The following is a 16,112-nucleotide window of genomic DNA, read 5'->3' on the forward strand; positions in this document are numbered from 1 at the left end:
AAGATATGATTTATTCAAAATATATTTAAGAACTTATTTGATGATATTAGATATAGTTCTAATAAGATATAAATATATTTTCTACACACATTTTGTCATAAGAAGAGTGCAAACAGAGTATGTTTACTACGAAATTTGAATATTTAATAGCATTTAATTTGAAAAAAGTATACAATTTATTTAAAATATATTTAAGAACTTATTTTATGATATTAGATATAGTTCTAATAACATATAAATATATTTTCTACACACATTTTGTCATAAGAAGAGTGCTTATATAGTATGTTTACTACGAAATTTGAATTTTTAATGGCATTTAATTAAAAAGAAAATATAATTTATCCAAAATATATTTAAGAACTTATTTGATGATATTAGATATAGTTCTAATAAGATATATTATATATATATATATATATATATATATATATATATATATATATATATATATATATATATATATATATATATTCTACACAAAATTTGCCATAAAAAGTGTATACAATATATGTTTACTACGAACAGGGTTGCCAGATTTTCTAAATGGGAAAAGGCCAACTTATAATGAACCACAGCTTTAAAAGGCCAACGCAATATTAGAAAAAGGCCAAAAATATAGTATTCAAAGCCCACATTTTATTTCATGATATTACTAAAGGCCAACTAATTTTAAAAAAGGACAAATTTGAGATTTTTTGGCCTGAAAAAAGGCCAAACTGGCAACCCTGACTACAAACTAACTCTTTAATCAACAGAAGAAGAAGAAGATGAATGAACGAACAGCTGATCGCCAAACAATAACAAACGTAGCCGAGCTGAGCTGCTTTATCAACAATCAATTTTAACGTCGTTCTCATTTACTGGATTTAGTGATCATTCAATTTATGATAATATCTTTATGGTAAGATGGAAATTGTTAAGTTAGTTAAGTTAATTATAATGATTGTCATAGTCAAAAGCTTCGCTTGGCCAGTGTAGTTTACCCGTAGTCCTTACCATGGTATCATATTGCATCCTCGAATATGGTGTTATATAGGTAATTTTTAGTATAGGTTAATATATATGCGATTATATATGGTAAGAAGTTATACTGTATTCACTTGGGTAAATTTTTTGGTTTCATTGTAGTGAATTACATGGTAATGTAACCTAGGAAAAAAACTACTGTTTTTAATAGAAAAAATTACGCTCTCTTCGAAAATGACACTCGTTCCCGTCGCAAATTAATAGTTTCAGAAATATATATACATCTATATCCTCCAATAATGGGGGACCCCCAGTGGGAACTTGGGGTTTTGGGTGGGGAAAACATACTGGGGAATCGATATATAAACGTAAAACAAGCCTTTTCTTCTCTATACATTACCTTCTTGAAATTATAATAACCGGAGGAAATTACAAAACAGTATATCTGGATAAACTTTGGAGGCGCCGTTACAAAGATTGTGTCATGAAAAAATACAGTAACCAGTGCTGCCAACGTCCGATGTAGATCAAATGTTATTTTGTGACCTGTCATACTACTAGGCTAGGTTAGGTGGGTTTGTTAGGTTCTGTACCCTTTTTGTACTTTTTATATATTGAGTAAAACTTATATGGAGAAATTATTTTATATCTGGAAATATCTATCATTACTACCTTTAGTAATGTCAACGTGCCATTGGTAGCTCTGTGTACCATACGTCAACGTTGGTAACACTGCGTATAATTGGTAATGTTGCTAATGTTATCGTTCGTTCGTAAGAGAAGTGACACCGTGCATCTCATAGTTATCCGAATTGGTTGATCTGTTTGTTTCCGATTGAAATGAACATCAAATTCGGTTAATTCCCGTTATTTACTATAGGAAAACAATTATATATCGTTTCCCCAGTATGTTTTCCCCACCCAAAACCCCGAGTTCCCACTGGGGGTCCCCCATTATCGTAGGATATACTGTAGATGTATATATATTTCTGAAACTATTCATTTGCGACGGAAATGATCGTCATTTTTGAAGAGATCGTAATTTTTTCTATAAGAAACAGTAGTTGTTTTCCTAGGTTACATTGCCATGTAATTCACTACAAAAATACCAATTTTTTATTGCAGAATGAACTACAAGGGAAGCATGTCGAAGATATGCAATTGAACAACTAATAACATTGGTAGGCTAGCCTTAAGTTTACTTTAAACTCGTTTAAGTATGCAGGTATTGTTAAAACGTCAGGAGCCTTTGTATATCAGCGGCCAGTTCCTCCCATTTGGTTTAATAGTTGACCACTAACCTAAATTTTCCCCCCTACCCTAACCTACAAGCCGTGTCCTTACCTATTTACCTAACGGGAGGGCGGCTAACGCCCACTTGCGACCCCCCTTCCACTGCCGTATTTTAAGTTAGCTGTAATTATACATACAGTTGGCCGCTATCATACATACACCCCAAATGTCAAGACATGGAGATATCTAGGCCACCTAGCTTATTTTACAAGCCTTTAGGTACATTTTGTTAATGCTTTACTATGAGCCTTTGTAGTTGGTTGGGACAAAGCGTATGGAAAATTTTGAAATTATGATTGAATAATATACCAGCAACCCCCACTTAAGAGTGTATGTATGATGACAGCCATGCCCCATAGCTCGCTTATTTTCAACCCTATCAATGAGAATAAGGCAGTCTAAGGCTGCTGTCCCCCTGTTAGGTAAGTAGGTAAGAAAACACAGCTTGTAGGTTAGGTTAGGTGATGCTCTGAGCACGCGGGAGGTCCTACCCATCGTTATTTTAAAATTTATCAATGAAAAACCACACTTTAAAAGGGAAAAAAACACAAGAAAACCACCTAACTTTATCTAGGAGCCCTATCCTTACCTACTGGCAACCCCAACTTGACTATTGTATCCTCAGCTTACCCTAAGACTAAGTCTGAACCCTTATTTGCTTACAACCGGCTTCTCTCCGGGCAAGAGAAAACTAGCTTCATATTATCATATTTCAAACCAAGATAAACAACATTTTCTCCATAAAGAAAATCAATTTGAGACAAGTAATAAGAAAGATTACGCATGTCCCAACTAACTAACTAGTACTCAAGAATTTGAAATTATGTGAAATGTTGGATATACGATAGTAACGAATATACAGCAAGATTTTATTAACGTACTTCAGCACCCCTCATATCTAAAGATAATTGTGGTCCCTTCAGTGGACAACCAAAATTTTTTGGCTTGCTTAAGAAAGAACGCAAATCTTGTGGATAGAGCGATACAGTTTCTTACTGTAGTAAGGTGATAATTTTTATATTTTTACAATATCCAACTGAAGATCAAACTTGTCAACATCACATTAGAAACTGTCAGTGTCATGGACTTTGGGGTTCCTATGGACCAAAATCAAATAAACCTTTTACATTTTAACTGTATTCACTACTGTATATGCATACAGATATACAATCACATACATTCACTAAAGTATTAATCTGAGCCCAAAACTTCTATTTGTTCCCATCCAAATGCAAACTATTTTCTCTTTACCATGGATATATTGTTCTGGCATAGCTGGAAAATTAGGCATAAACCTTTTACGCTTGGTAAACAACCTACCGCTAGTTAGAAGGGGGTAGACCAACTACCTGGCTCACATACTCGGGTAGTCTATTTGTGCACTTTTGCTTTTGGCTCTGTGGAGAGCAGATGTGCTGTCTCTTTTTCCTATTAAAAATCTATTTAAAGACTGGCTGTAAACTCAATTTTGTTTTCCATTTTCAGATTTGTTTGGTCTAACTTAGGACTGCTAAGATGCAGGTTCGTCCTGGCATTGAAGGGTGCTCATCATGTCGGCATGGCTGACTAATCGTCATTCCCTTACCCTGGGTGCAGACGACACTCATGCACTCAGGCATCTTCCTGCACAGCGTTGGGAGTGGCCATCCTCCCAGTGGGATTGATTGATTGATTTGAGGTTTACTTCCCTGTGCAGTACGCAGATGTTGGATATAGTCTAAAAGGGATTCTTCTCACTTGAGGTTGTCTTCAAGGTTGAAGAAGTCCCAACTTCTTACTCCGGCGTCTTGTCCACCCCTGCTGACTCTGCTCATCCAGTCTCCTCTGTGATGAAGCGGAAAGTCAGCCTGGTGCCCCCAAAAAGACCGATTTATTTGGGAAAGACATTGACACCTTCGGGTGAGAAGTCTTCCCACTTCGGGGTGAAACAGCGTCTTCAAGAGATAGCTTTCTCTCTCCTTCAACAGTCCCATCTATGAAACAGCTCTAGTAGAAGGGGGCTGGAAGACCTAACCTCCCTAGAACGTCTCGCCCTGAACGATCATCTCTGTCATCAGCCCTTCCAGTGGTATCTGAAGAGACACTGTTTACAAGACAGCGACCTTCCTCGGACAGCAGTATGATAAGAGAGTCTCAGTCTCTATCGACAGATTACACTTATCCAATCTTAAAAGTGTTAAGAGGTCAAGTAGCTCCTAAACACTTTTGCCCTCATTTGACCGGTCACTGGGTGATTTAAATAAATAACAGTACCACCGCAGAGACAGAAATAACTACAAAGATGGTACGGTTCTCTTTGCAGTATACCGACTGATGGTAGAGATCCACGAGTGTGCAGTGCTCGACTCGGTCACTCTTAAAAGCCACAGTAAGCCAGGCCAAAGAACAACAAGAACAACGGGGAAGGACAAACTGAGCAGAAAGAGGCAAATCATAGTCCTAGAAGGATCTTTACATCATCACATAGTGAACAAAATCCTGACTTTAAGGGGTATCATGGGAATCGATCTGGTCACAACCTCGCTAATAGGAGACTTCTGATATTCCTCTCACCAAGGCCAGGCCTGGAAGTGACATTCGAGGAGGCCTCTCAGCATCATTGTCTTCAGCTTCTTGAAATTTTAACATCTTCAGTCTTTCGGATGTCTAGTGGGAGCTTATTGTATAATCTTGGGGTTGCGTATTTGAAAGTTCTAGAACATAGAGTAGACATATATCTTGTTTCCAATAACTTGAAACCATCTTGGGACATCATCGACAGGTAAGCTTTCCTCTGTTCTGCCAGATAAGGAGTGTCTTGAATTGAGTCCGAGCCACTCCCACCTCAGTTAACTTTAATAGCGTTAAAAGGGCCTAAGGTAGAATGTTACCCGTACCTTCGTCCCCTTCCAGATAGAGGCTCTAAGGGTATTACCACACACCCAGGAATCCCACAACTCAGTGAAATCACTTCGGAGCCACGAGTGGAAGTGATCCAGCCTCTCCTCCTAGAAGAGAGACTTTCAAGTTAGGATACTTTTGTGAAACAGAGACTTCAGGGTGCCAAACCATGTTGGCCATCCTCTGTGGTTAGAGAAGGGTACCTTTCCTCTCGGAGCCTGTATGCTAAAGTTATCCGAGTGTTTATTTTATCCCCGTAAAAGAAGGGCTCTTTTCGGGATCGGCAATGAGAACTCATTACTTAGCCTTAAAAGTCGGGCTCTTAAGCTGAAAGAAGTTGATTTTCCAGTTTCGGAACTCTTCATACTCACATGGGGTGTTGAACGAACTTTTCCTACTAGAGAGGTGATACGCCATCCTAAGATATTAACAAAGTCTGGTGGTCCCTAGAAAGGACACCTTGTATAGTTGGGTCTACCTCGCACAGAAACCGTCCCTCAAAGGGGGTTTTCTCAAGTGATATAGTCTACGACAAGTAAGATAGGAAGCGTCATGGCATCTCCTTTAACGTCAATCATACTGATCAATGGGGAACGACTAGACTCCACCCACCTTGTTTTCCTGATCTTCTAGCTATAAACCCTGATTCCATCTGTTCTTGATGCTAGGATTCTTCGCCTCAGTTCTCAATCCTAGGAGAGAGATCACACGATAGTGATAAGCTATTTTTGGAGTTTTATCAGCCCGTTTGACCGCTACCTTAAATGTACGCATACAACTAGACCTCACCTACAGCTCCTCTTCCTCATCTCGAGGAGAGTGAGGAAGGAGGTGACTTAGTACAATCTCTTGGCCAACTACCTATAACTCGTTATAAAGTTTTGAATACCATATTCCAATATTGTTGTTATCAATTCTTCTATTTAAAGGGCTCAGGTTTGTATATTAAGAAAAAATACAAATTACTTTTAAAAATGTCATATTTCTTTTAAAATATGTTATCGTATTTTGACTTTGTCAGTGGCAGCAGTTAAGTCATGAAACTGGAACTACATGCAAGATTATACACTGTAGTGGAATACAAAGGACATTTAAAGTTGTTTACTTACTAGATAAAATATAGCATTAGATATAATAAGAAAAATTGACATTTTTATAAAGCATATAGTATACTGTACTTGAAAGATACCTGTAATTTATTTTGTACTTTTACTCAAAATCACCTGTTAACTGTTTCATTCATATAACTAAAGTTTACCATTTTATTTTTCATGTTTATTTGTGTTCAGAATTCCAAGAATAGACGTAAATGATATCCTCTGCGGGATCTGGCTGAGTATAGAGCCAGTCAAGAATATATTTTTAGCTCACTGGAATGAAGATGAAAGCTTTAGGTAAGTATGCATCTTATACGATAATTGTTCAGTGGCTACTTTCCTATTGGTAAGGGTAGAAGAGATTCCTTAGCCATGGTTAGCAGCTCTTCTAGGAGAAGGATACGCCAAAATCAAACCATTGTTCTCTAGTCTTGGGTGTTGCCATAGCCTCTGTACCATGGTTTTCCACTATCTTGGTTAGAGTTCTCTTGCTTGAGGGTACACTCGGGCACTCTATCCTATCTAATTTCTCTTCCTCATGTATTGTTAAAGTTTTTATAGTTTATATAGGAGATATTTATTTTAATATTATTCTTAAAATATTTATTTTTTCCTTGTATCCTTCTTTCTTCACTGGGCTATTTTCCCTGTTGGAGCCCCTGCTTTTCCAACTAGGGTTGTAGCTTGGCTGTTAATAATAATAATGATAGATATAATACAGAAATTCCTATATTGACAAGTTCCTACACAAATACAGACTGTAGTCCTATAATAGAAATGGCTTCAGCAAAGCTGAAATGACTATTAGAATGAAATAAGTTAACTATAACTACCAACGGTTGTGGCTAAGCCCCACCCACTCGTCTGCAGAACTAGAAATTTTGACTCCGGATGCAAGCAGTACACACATGCTCATGCTACCTCTGAGACTTGGCTTCAGCATCCTTTTTGTTTGTCTTTTTCAGTGTAGTTGGAGGATTGATTGATTGATTTCTTAAGTTTTCTGGCATCCACATATTGAAGGTCATTGACACCAATAATGCCAATATCGTTTGTTATAGCTAAAGAATAAAAGGCAATTCAATTTAATACCCTTAAAGCAAAGGTGTTCTTATAAAAGTTAAATATCTTTCAAAAGATCTGAAATAAATCTAAAAATACCACTAGTATTGTACTGCACATCCTGCCCTAGAATCTTGGCAAGGATGAACCTGCCAATGCCTGGCAAACTCACCTCGAGCCTCAAACAAATATCTATTTCTTAAGGTGCTACAAGTGAGGCATTCGGTCAACAAATACCTCATTGTCACCGTTTAGAGACCTGCGCCTGAATCTGTGTAAACCTGGTAAGATGTGTGACAGGTTTATGTTGGGCCCTGCTGTTGATCCTCACCATCTACATGTTTTTGAGGGGTTATGACTGTCGATTGCTGGTCATGGCTTCTCTGCTGTGCTATAAAAAAAGGGCTAAGGAGAAGGATACAGTACTAAAGGAATCAGCAATAGCTTTGCTAAGAAAACATTCCTTTCTTCTGACGTTGCTCGACCTGCTGGTATCATGGAGAGCTGGGTTCTGGGTCTTGGCTAAAAACTTAAGGACCAAATGAAAGGAGACCTCCTTCCATCCTCTGGATTGACTTCTGACATACGACATGTCATAAAGCTCGCCAACTCGCTTTGCCAATGCTAAGGCTGGATACCTGCAAAGGCCCTTTGCATCCGGCTACTAGAGAAAGTAGGCCATCTTCAGTGATTGGTGCTGTAAAAATGATACTTTGGTAAGAGCCTCTCGGCAATTAATTGCTAATTTTCTCATTTCCATTGCTGATAGAAGCTCCTCGCAGTCTCTTTGGTGAAAGGTTATTGCTCAGTCTTGAGTCAGGTTTCCAGATTAAATGGCTTAGACCATTATTCCTCTAAGGAACTGTCTATGTTCTAGGGAAGCTTCAAGCAGTCTTTCCCACCCCGTGACCTCAGGCCTCCAGAGTTGGAAGTGGGATGTGAACCGTGTTGTCCAGTCTCTTGTGCGTGCTCCATTTGAGCTTTTGAAGCAGATGTCAGACAAAGATCCATCACTCAAGACTGTCTTTCTGCTAGCCTTAGCATCGGCAAGGCGAGTTTGCGGGCTTCGTGGCAAGTCATTTCAGAGGATGGAAAGAGGTCTCCCTTACTTTTCTGTCCTAGTTTCTGGCTAAGACCCAGAACTTAGCTGTCCACAATACCAGGTTTAAGTCCTTCTTTATCTCTTCACGTTAAACAAGAAGATATAAATAAAGATAATGAATATTAACATCTTTTTGTATCTGATAAAAATGAAACAAAACTATTTTAAGTATCAACCAACATTGAAAAGCTGATCAATATATGGATTGAAGATAATGATGACTTTGTGACAAAAAAAGGAAGTATATGCTAAGGAAATTGGTGAAAAGCAATATCAATCAATTTCAGGAGCAAGAACTTGCACATGGAAGGACTGTGCAAAATTATTTCAATGGGAAGGCAGTTTAGAACGACACACACAAATTCTAGAGGACTCGTTGCTTCAGGCCTGAGCCCCAAAGACACATTATGTCCAAGAACACTATTATTATTCTGGCTTTACAAGATCATCAGATATTCCCATCCTTGGACCAACGACGAGCTTGAAGGTCTGTTATGGGCAAGGCCTCACAGAGCCGATCGGCTTCACCTTAGCATTCAGGAAGAACCTGTCAGTCACTCTTTAAAGGCATTAGTCTGGAAATATCAAACAACCTTTACCCCCACTACCTATGGCAGCATACCCACATGGCCTTCAATATCTTTACTTTAAGTCCTGTGGTGGCTGCTTTGCAGGTTTTTTAGCCAGCCTAGCTTACTTCCTGGGACAAGAGCATCTCATTAGACTAGAATGAAAGGTAGGATTTTTGGCCTAATTTTTTTCCCCCTCTCTTAGGGGGCGCAGCATTTTTTGCCATTACGAGCTGGACCGGACATCAGGTGAAGTAAGCTTAATGACTTAACAGCCTTTCTTTTCAGACAAGGTGTGTTAAGAAGTATTGTATTCCTTACCCTCCCAGATGAGGAGGAGGGGAGGTTGGATGGAATGTATTCAAAGTTCAAACATATTCGGACAACATATCCCACACAAGGATATACAGTAGGTTCTTTTGTACTGTACCATTTAATCTTTGTACTGTATGGGCCTAAACTAACACCTCTGAGGGTTGCAATAGTTATCACTTTTGTACTTGTACTGCTCTGACAATTCCCATGAAAATTGAACCTGCCTGATTTTTGGTTCGTGGGGACTACCTCTCGCCTTAGGATGAATCTCCTATTAAAGGACATTTTATCTAACTATATAAACCTGCTCTTTCTGAATGGGGATACCTTAACGTGGTGAAAGGGTTTATGTATCGCCGTGGTCAGCAAAGCTGTACTAGTCAGGCCACCCATAGTAGGTTGGTTTGCTGTGAGCGATCAGATGAAAATCTTCCACCATCACCAATCCCCCCTGGCCATGTGTTGATGAAAACTGGCCAAACCCCAGACATTATTTGACTTGTCTGAGGCCTTTTTCATACAGTGAACTAGAAACAGTTGCCATTGTTGTTGTTGTTGTTGTTGTATATAACCTGAGTCCTTTTAGTTATATTTCTTGCCTCAAGACCCCACAATTTCTAATCCTAATGGTCAAGAATGCTTGTCTTGCTAACTGACAAGTGGCTTATGTGCCACCCACCTATAATTACATCGTAACTACCTCGTTAAATTTTAATGTTCGTCCCACCTTCGCCGAAGTAATAGATTGGACAAGACACCAGCTGCTCGTTGAGATACTACCGCTAAAGAGTTATTGGGTCCTTTAACTGTCCTGATATTACTTCATGGTCCTTCCTTCTGGCTGCTGCTTATTTTCCTTTGCCTACACATACACTGAATAGTCTGGCCTATTCTTTACGCATTCTCCTCTTTCCTCATACACCTAACAACACCAAGATAACCAAAAAATTCATTCTCATTCAAGGGGTTATCTACTGGACTGTAATTTCTCAGTGGTTACTTTCCTCTTGGTAAGGGTAGAAGAGACTTATAGGTATGGTAAGCAGTTCTTCTAGGAGGACACTCCAAAATCAAACCATTGTTTTCTAAGTCTTGGATAGCGCCATGACCTCTGTATCATGGTTTTCTACTTTCTGGGGTTAGAGTTCTCTTTCCTGAGGGTACACTCAGGCACACTATTTGTTTCCTTATTTCTTTTCCTCACTAGGCTATTTTACCCTGTTGGAGCCCTTGGACTTATAGCATCCTGATTTTCCAACTAGGGTTTTAGTTTAGCAAGTAATAATAATAAGACTCAGGTTGTAGACACTAGTTAGGAAAAATACAAATAACTTTTAAATTTCTAATTTGTTTTTCATACGAAGTTTAATGTGAAATAAATTCTGATATGTTTTATATTAATGAGATTTTTTATTCAAATATTAAAATTGCCTTCTGATGTTGATATTCTAATCCAAAAAAAAACTTTTATTAATTTAAATTTCTACTTTTTGCAATTTTGATCTGCTGTTATTGCTCACTTCATCAGTGTTAAGCCACAATATATTTACAGTATACAAAAATGACCAAGTGACAATAATAGTATGTGTATTTAATTTCAGACTATTTACCAAGCGGAGAGAGGATTCGGAAACTACCTTGAAGAATTTGAAATGGAAAAGGACTGTTTCATACCGTTGTGACTTTTGACATCGCCAAATAAAAAGAAAAGAGGAACTTAAGTGTACTAAGAAAGGTTCTGTCCTATTTTTTTCTTTCTTAAACTTTGGTTATGGGAAGGAAGTGTATGCAATTACTGGGTTATTTTACTGTATCACATTTAGTACCTCATACAGTTAGAATTTCTTTTATAGAAAGGCATTAGTTTGAGATTTATTTTATTATAATCCAATACACTGATGATGATTTGATTATGTGCTCGTAGAGTTGTGGTCAAGAATTGAAAATTTCTGGAAGACTTGCAAAGAAGACGGCATATTTGACTCTTCTCACTTTTTCAGTAGTATAAAAATGTGCTCCGAAATTAAGTGTGGTGCAGAGAATGAAAGGGAAGATCCTTTATTTATATCACCAACTATCAAACAAGAAGAAGAAGAAGATGTGAATGAAGGTAATGAATATTTAGATCCTTTTGTATGTGATAAAAGTGAAGCGGAACTATTCGAGTTTGTATCAACCGACATTGAAAAGCTGATTAAAGTAGAGATTGAAGAGCATGATGAGTCTGTGGCAAAACAGAAGGAAATTGGTGGAAAGCAATGTAAATCAAGTTCAGGAGCAGGAACTTACACGTGCGAGGACTGCGGAAAATCATTTCAACGTGAAGGGGCCCTAAAACGCCATGCAAAAACTCACGCAGTACAGAGGCCGTTTGCGTGCGAGCAGTGCAACAAGAAATTCAAGTCCCACTCGTCGTTCAGTCGTCATGTGAGAAATCACAAGCAAGAAAGATCGTTCCTTTGTGAAGATTGTGGGAGAGCATTTAGGAGTAAATCAAAGTTAGATGTCCATGTAAAGACTCACACGGCAGAGAGGCCCTATATTTGCGAGAAGTGCGGTAAGACATTTCGTCAGAGTGGCACACTTTCGGATCACCTGAGAATACACACGGGGGAGACACCCTATAGGTGCGAGTTATGTGGAATGTTATTTAATCGTACGAGAACGCTCAAGGAACACATGAGTAATCATGAAGGAGAGAAACGTTTCACGTGCGAAGACTGTGGAAAATCGTTTTATAGGGAACGAAATCTTAAAGGTCACAGGAAGATTCATTCGGAAGAGAAACCATACAAATGTGCACAATGTGGGTCGGCGTTTCGTCACAGCTCGTCTCTCGTGCTTCACACGAGAAGCCACACGGGAGAGAGACCTTTCGTGTGTAAGGATTGTGGAAAGTCATTCAGCGAACACGGTACCCTTACGGATCACATACGCACGCACACGGGAGAAAAACCTTACGTGTGCGGAGACTGCGGGAAGGCGTGCACTCAGAAAAGTAACCTTAAGGTTCACATGCGAATTCACACGGGAGAACGACCGTTCATGTGCAGTGTATGTGGGAAAAAATTTATGTATAGTACAGGCCTCAAACATCATATGAAAGTTCACAATGTAGAAAAGAATTCCCACCACACAGAAGTGTAATAGTTTTCCCAAGTGTTATGATTAATCACTCTAGAGAGAGACTTTTCATTTGTAAAATCAGCTAGAATAAGCAAGCTTTAAGCTATGCTAGGCTGTCCACAATTGTTGGTCAATAAAGCTAAACTAAAACGCCCCTTTAATTTCAGAATCATTACACTGTATGTATATACTCAAGCAAATGATAATAACTGGTGTAAAAAGGTTAAATATGTCTGTAACTAAAGAAACAAACAAACATTCATATGTTTATCCATTGATTTGAAAAGGGAAATTACTATGCTGTACTAGGCTATGCAGGTTTAATATATTACGGTAAGGAGTTGTAAACAAAATTTAAATAGAGGGTCATTGAATTGTAACACTGAAAAGGTGAATATACTATACACCCCCTGGTTTTCAAGAAAGCCAGTGAGCGAAAGCTAATTATGCTGTATGAATCAAAAGCCAGAAGAACCACAGAAAACTCAAGCATAAAATCTACCCTCATTATGTTAATGATATTACTGTATTAAGAATAGTGCATAACTAATTGTAACTTAGTTCCTGTTACTTAACAGTAGATGAAGAACCTCGCTTCACCAGAGAGAAAATAGGAAGCGTCCTATGGGTTTGGTGAATGTTAGAAAGATGACGTCTTGGCGCAAGTTGGTGTGCAGCTAGTATTGCCTTCAGCCATAGCGATGGTTCTCGGTGATGACACGTCATTGATAGTCAGACGATTTCGGCATGGGAGGTGCTGTGTTGAGTTCAGTAGCGTGGGAACACAAGGGTTCCCCTTATACATGCTGAGTCTGTGCTTTGCATGTTCATACGCTGGCCATAGAACAGGGGAGACAATATTTCCCTTATCTTTACATCATATTGGATTCCATGAACTAGCATTTTACTGGAAAGTCTTTGGAGACCACGCTATACATTAACCCTAAATTACAGTTAATAAGTAATTAATAAAGCTCAAGTTAGAATTTATATTTGTTCTTATGCATATCCAAACCTTTCGTCCATTAAAATAGGTTGGGAAAGTCTTCTGTAACTTTCAATATATAGACTTGCCAGTAGCTTATTTTTCATTTTTTTATATTAACAAAGCTATCGCAAAATACTTTGTTTTATTGTTTCACATGGGCTCGCCTCATACCACTTCTACCAATCTCCACGTTTTTCTCCTTGTCATTTCTACTTAATTTACATTACTGTAAGAGTTGCTTTTCTGGTCCTATATTAAAGGGGAACCCGACTCTCTTCAGGACCTACTGGCACGACATATACTATGGGAAAACGCCCATCTGAGCAGCTTTAACATTTTCATTTTCATGCTCAACCACTGCCCCTCGCTTCCGTAAATGAGTTGGGTCAACAATACATGACTACTTTCCAAATGTAGTCTGTCTCTTCCTTAGTATATGGACACACCAAGCGATCCTTTATGTTCCACCTATTGTGCGAGTCACCTCTTCTTCCATTCTGCCATCCTCCTTCATGTCTACTTTCAGTCTTGAAATTTAATGGCATTCCTGTCATTCAGTTTACTTTATCCCTCTTTTCTACATCTAATTTTTAAATATATTGTATCTATAACATAATTCAAATAAAATTACAGTGAACCCTCGTTTATCGCGGTTGATAGGTTCCAGACGCGGGCGCGATAGGTGAAAATCCGCGAAGTATTGACACCATATTTACCTATTTATTTAACATGTATATTCGGACTTTTAAAACAGTACGTAGTACTGTTAACAAACTACCCTTTAATGTACAGAACACTTAATGCATGTACTACAATACCCTAAACTAAAACAGGCACAAATATTAAAGGCGATTTTATATCATGCGTTTCCTAAACACCTAAAAAGCACGATAAAAAATGGCAACCAATGTTTTGTTTACGTTTATCTCTGATCATAATGAAGAAACAAACTCATTTAGTGTACTGTACACATATATGTATAGGTTAGTTTTTGCATCGATTATATTGATGTATACAGTATGTTGATTTTGTTATTACCAATGTTTTACTTAATTTTCTTTAGGACTTCCAAATGAAATGTTTTTCTTTATGACGCCGCCTGAAACGACGGCGTCATAAAGTACGCTCAGTAAACAACCACGCTCAGAACAAAGAAGGCATTTAACGCGCATGATGAAAGTGATAAATAATGATATTTACAGTAAAAGCATTTACAAAATATGTTATTACAAATATTATTTACCGTATCTATATAAAATCATACAGTACATACTGTACGTAGCAAAGCAGGAAAACAATTTACGAGAGAGAGAGAGAGAGAGAGAGAGAGAGAGAGAGAGAGAGAGAGAGAGAGAGAGAGAGAGAGAGAGAGAGGTAGAGAGAGAGAGAGAGAGAGAGAGAGAGATTGTTTTACGTACGTAAATGTAAATTTTAAACAAAAAAAATATGATAGGCTTTTAAAACCTTCCCTTTAACTTAATGCATACAGTACTAAACTATAAAACAGGCACAAATATTAAGATGTTTAAGTAAAAAATAAAGATTGTTACTGTACTCACCACGAAAGAAGTTCAAGAAAAACTTGAATGATGATGGCGATGAATTTGCTGCACAGTAGAAATGATGATGATGAAGCTGATGATGTCTTCTACTGTGCAGCCAATAATAGTATTTTACGTCTCTTCATACGGAGGTGTCTTTTCCTGGGACACCTCTTCAACTTCTTCCTGAGACACATACATACACATATACCAAAGGCACTTCCCCCAAGTTTGGGGGGTAGCCGACAACAACAAGAAACAAAACAAAAAAAACAAAAAGGGGACCTCTACTCTCTACGTTCCTCCAGCCTAACCAGGGACTCGGCCGAGTTCAGCTGGTACTGCTAGGGTGCCACAGCCCAACCTCCCACATTTCCACCACAGATGAAGCTTCATACTGCCGAGTCCCCTACTGCTGCTACCTCCGCGGTCATCTAAGGCACCGGAGGAAGCAGCAGGGCCTACCGGAACTGCGTCACAATCGCTCGCCATTCATTCCTATTTCTAGCACGCTCTCTTGCCTCTCTCACATCTATCCTCCTATCACCCAGAGCTTTCTTCACACCATCCATCCACCCAAACCTTGGCCTTCCTCTTGTACTTCTCCCATCAACTCTTGCATTCATCACCTTCTTTAGCAGACAGCCATTTTCCATTCTCTCAACATGGCCAAACCACCTCAACACATTCATATCCACTCTAGCCGCTAACTCATTTCTTACACCCGTTCTCACCCTCACCACTTCGTTCCTAACCCTATCTACTCGAGATACACCAGCCATACTCCTCAGACACTTCATCTCAAACACATTCAATTTCTGTCTCTCCATCACTTTCATTCCCCACAACTCCGATCCATACATCACAGTTGGTACAATCACTTTCTCATACAGAACTCTCTTTACATTCATGCCCAATCCTCTATTTTTTACTACTCCCTTAACTGCCCCCAACATTTTGCAACCTTCATTCACTCTCTGACGTACATCTGCTTCCACTCCACCATTTGCTGCAACAACAGACCCCAAGTACTTAAACTGATCCACCTCCTCAAGTAACTCTCCATTCAACATGACATTCAACCTTGCACCACCTTCCCTTCTCGTACATCTCATAACCTTACTCTTACCCACATTAACTCTCAACTTCCTTCTCTCACACACCCTTCCA

General features: G+C 38.6%; 1 protein-coding gene across 3 annotated transcripts; it reads left to right on the forward strand.

Annotated features, from left to right (window-relative positions):
• Positions 1-769: 769 nt before the first annotated feature.
• LOC137633193 (gastrula zinc finger protein XlCGF57.1-like) lies at positions 770-12,563 on the forward strand. Of its 3 annotated transcripts, none has more exons than XM_068365349.1 (5): positions 770-904; positions 2,095-2,150; positions 6,432-6,536; positions 10,889-11,022; positions 11,212-12,563. In XM_068365349.1, the coding sequence occupies exon 5, from the start codon at positions 11,298-11,300 to the stop codon at positions 12,432-12,434; it is 1,137 nt and encodes a 378-aa protein (XP_068221450.1). In that variant the 5' UTR covers positions 770-904; positions 2,095-2,150; positions 6,432-6,536; positions 10,889-11,022; positions 11,212-11,297; the 3' UTR covers positions 12,435-12,563. The 3 variants fall into 3 exon arrangements, with proteins under 3 accessions (XP_068221450.1, XP_068221452.1, XP_068221449.1); XM_068365351.1 differs by having other exon boundaries at positions 11,288-12,563; XM_068365348.1 differs by lacking the exon at positions 2,095-2,150 and having other exon boundaries at positions 10,889-12,563.
• The last annotated feature ends 3,549 nt before the right edge of the window (positions 12,564-16,112 follow it).

The sequence above is a fragment of the Palaemon carinicauda genome, chromosome 42 (genome assembly GCF_036898095.1).
Source record: "Palaemon carinicauda isolate YSFRI2023 chromosome 42, ASM3689809v2, whole genome shotgun sequence".
NCBI classification, from domain to species: domain Eukaryota; kingdom Metazoa; phylum Arthropoda; class Malacostraca; order Decapoda; family Palaemonidae; genus Palaemon; species Palaemon carinicauda.

Coding starts and splice junctions, on each gene's coding strand:
- LOC137633193 (XM_068365349.1), top strand. CDS start 11,298: ATGTGCTCCGAAATTAAGTGTGGTGCAGAGAATGAAAGGGAAGATCCT.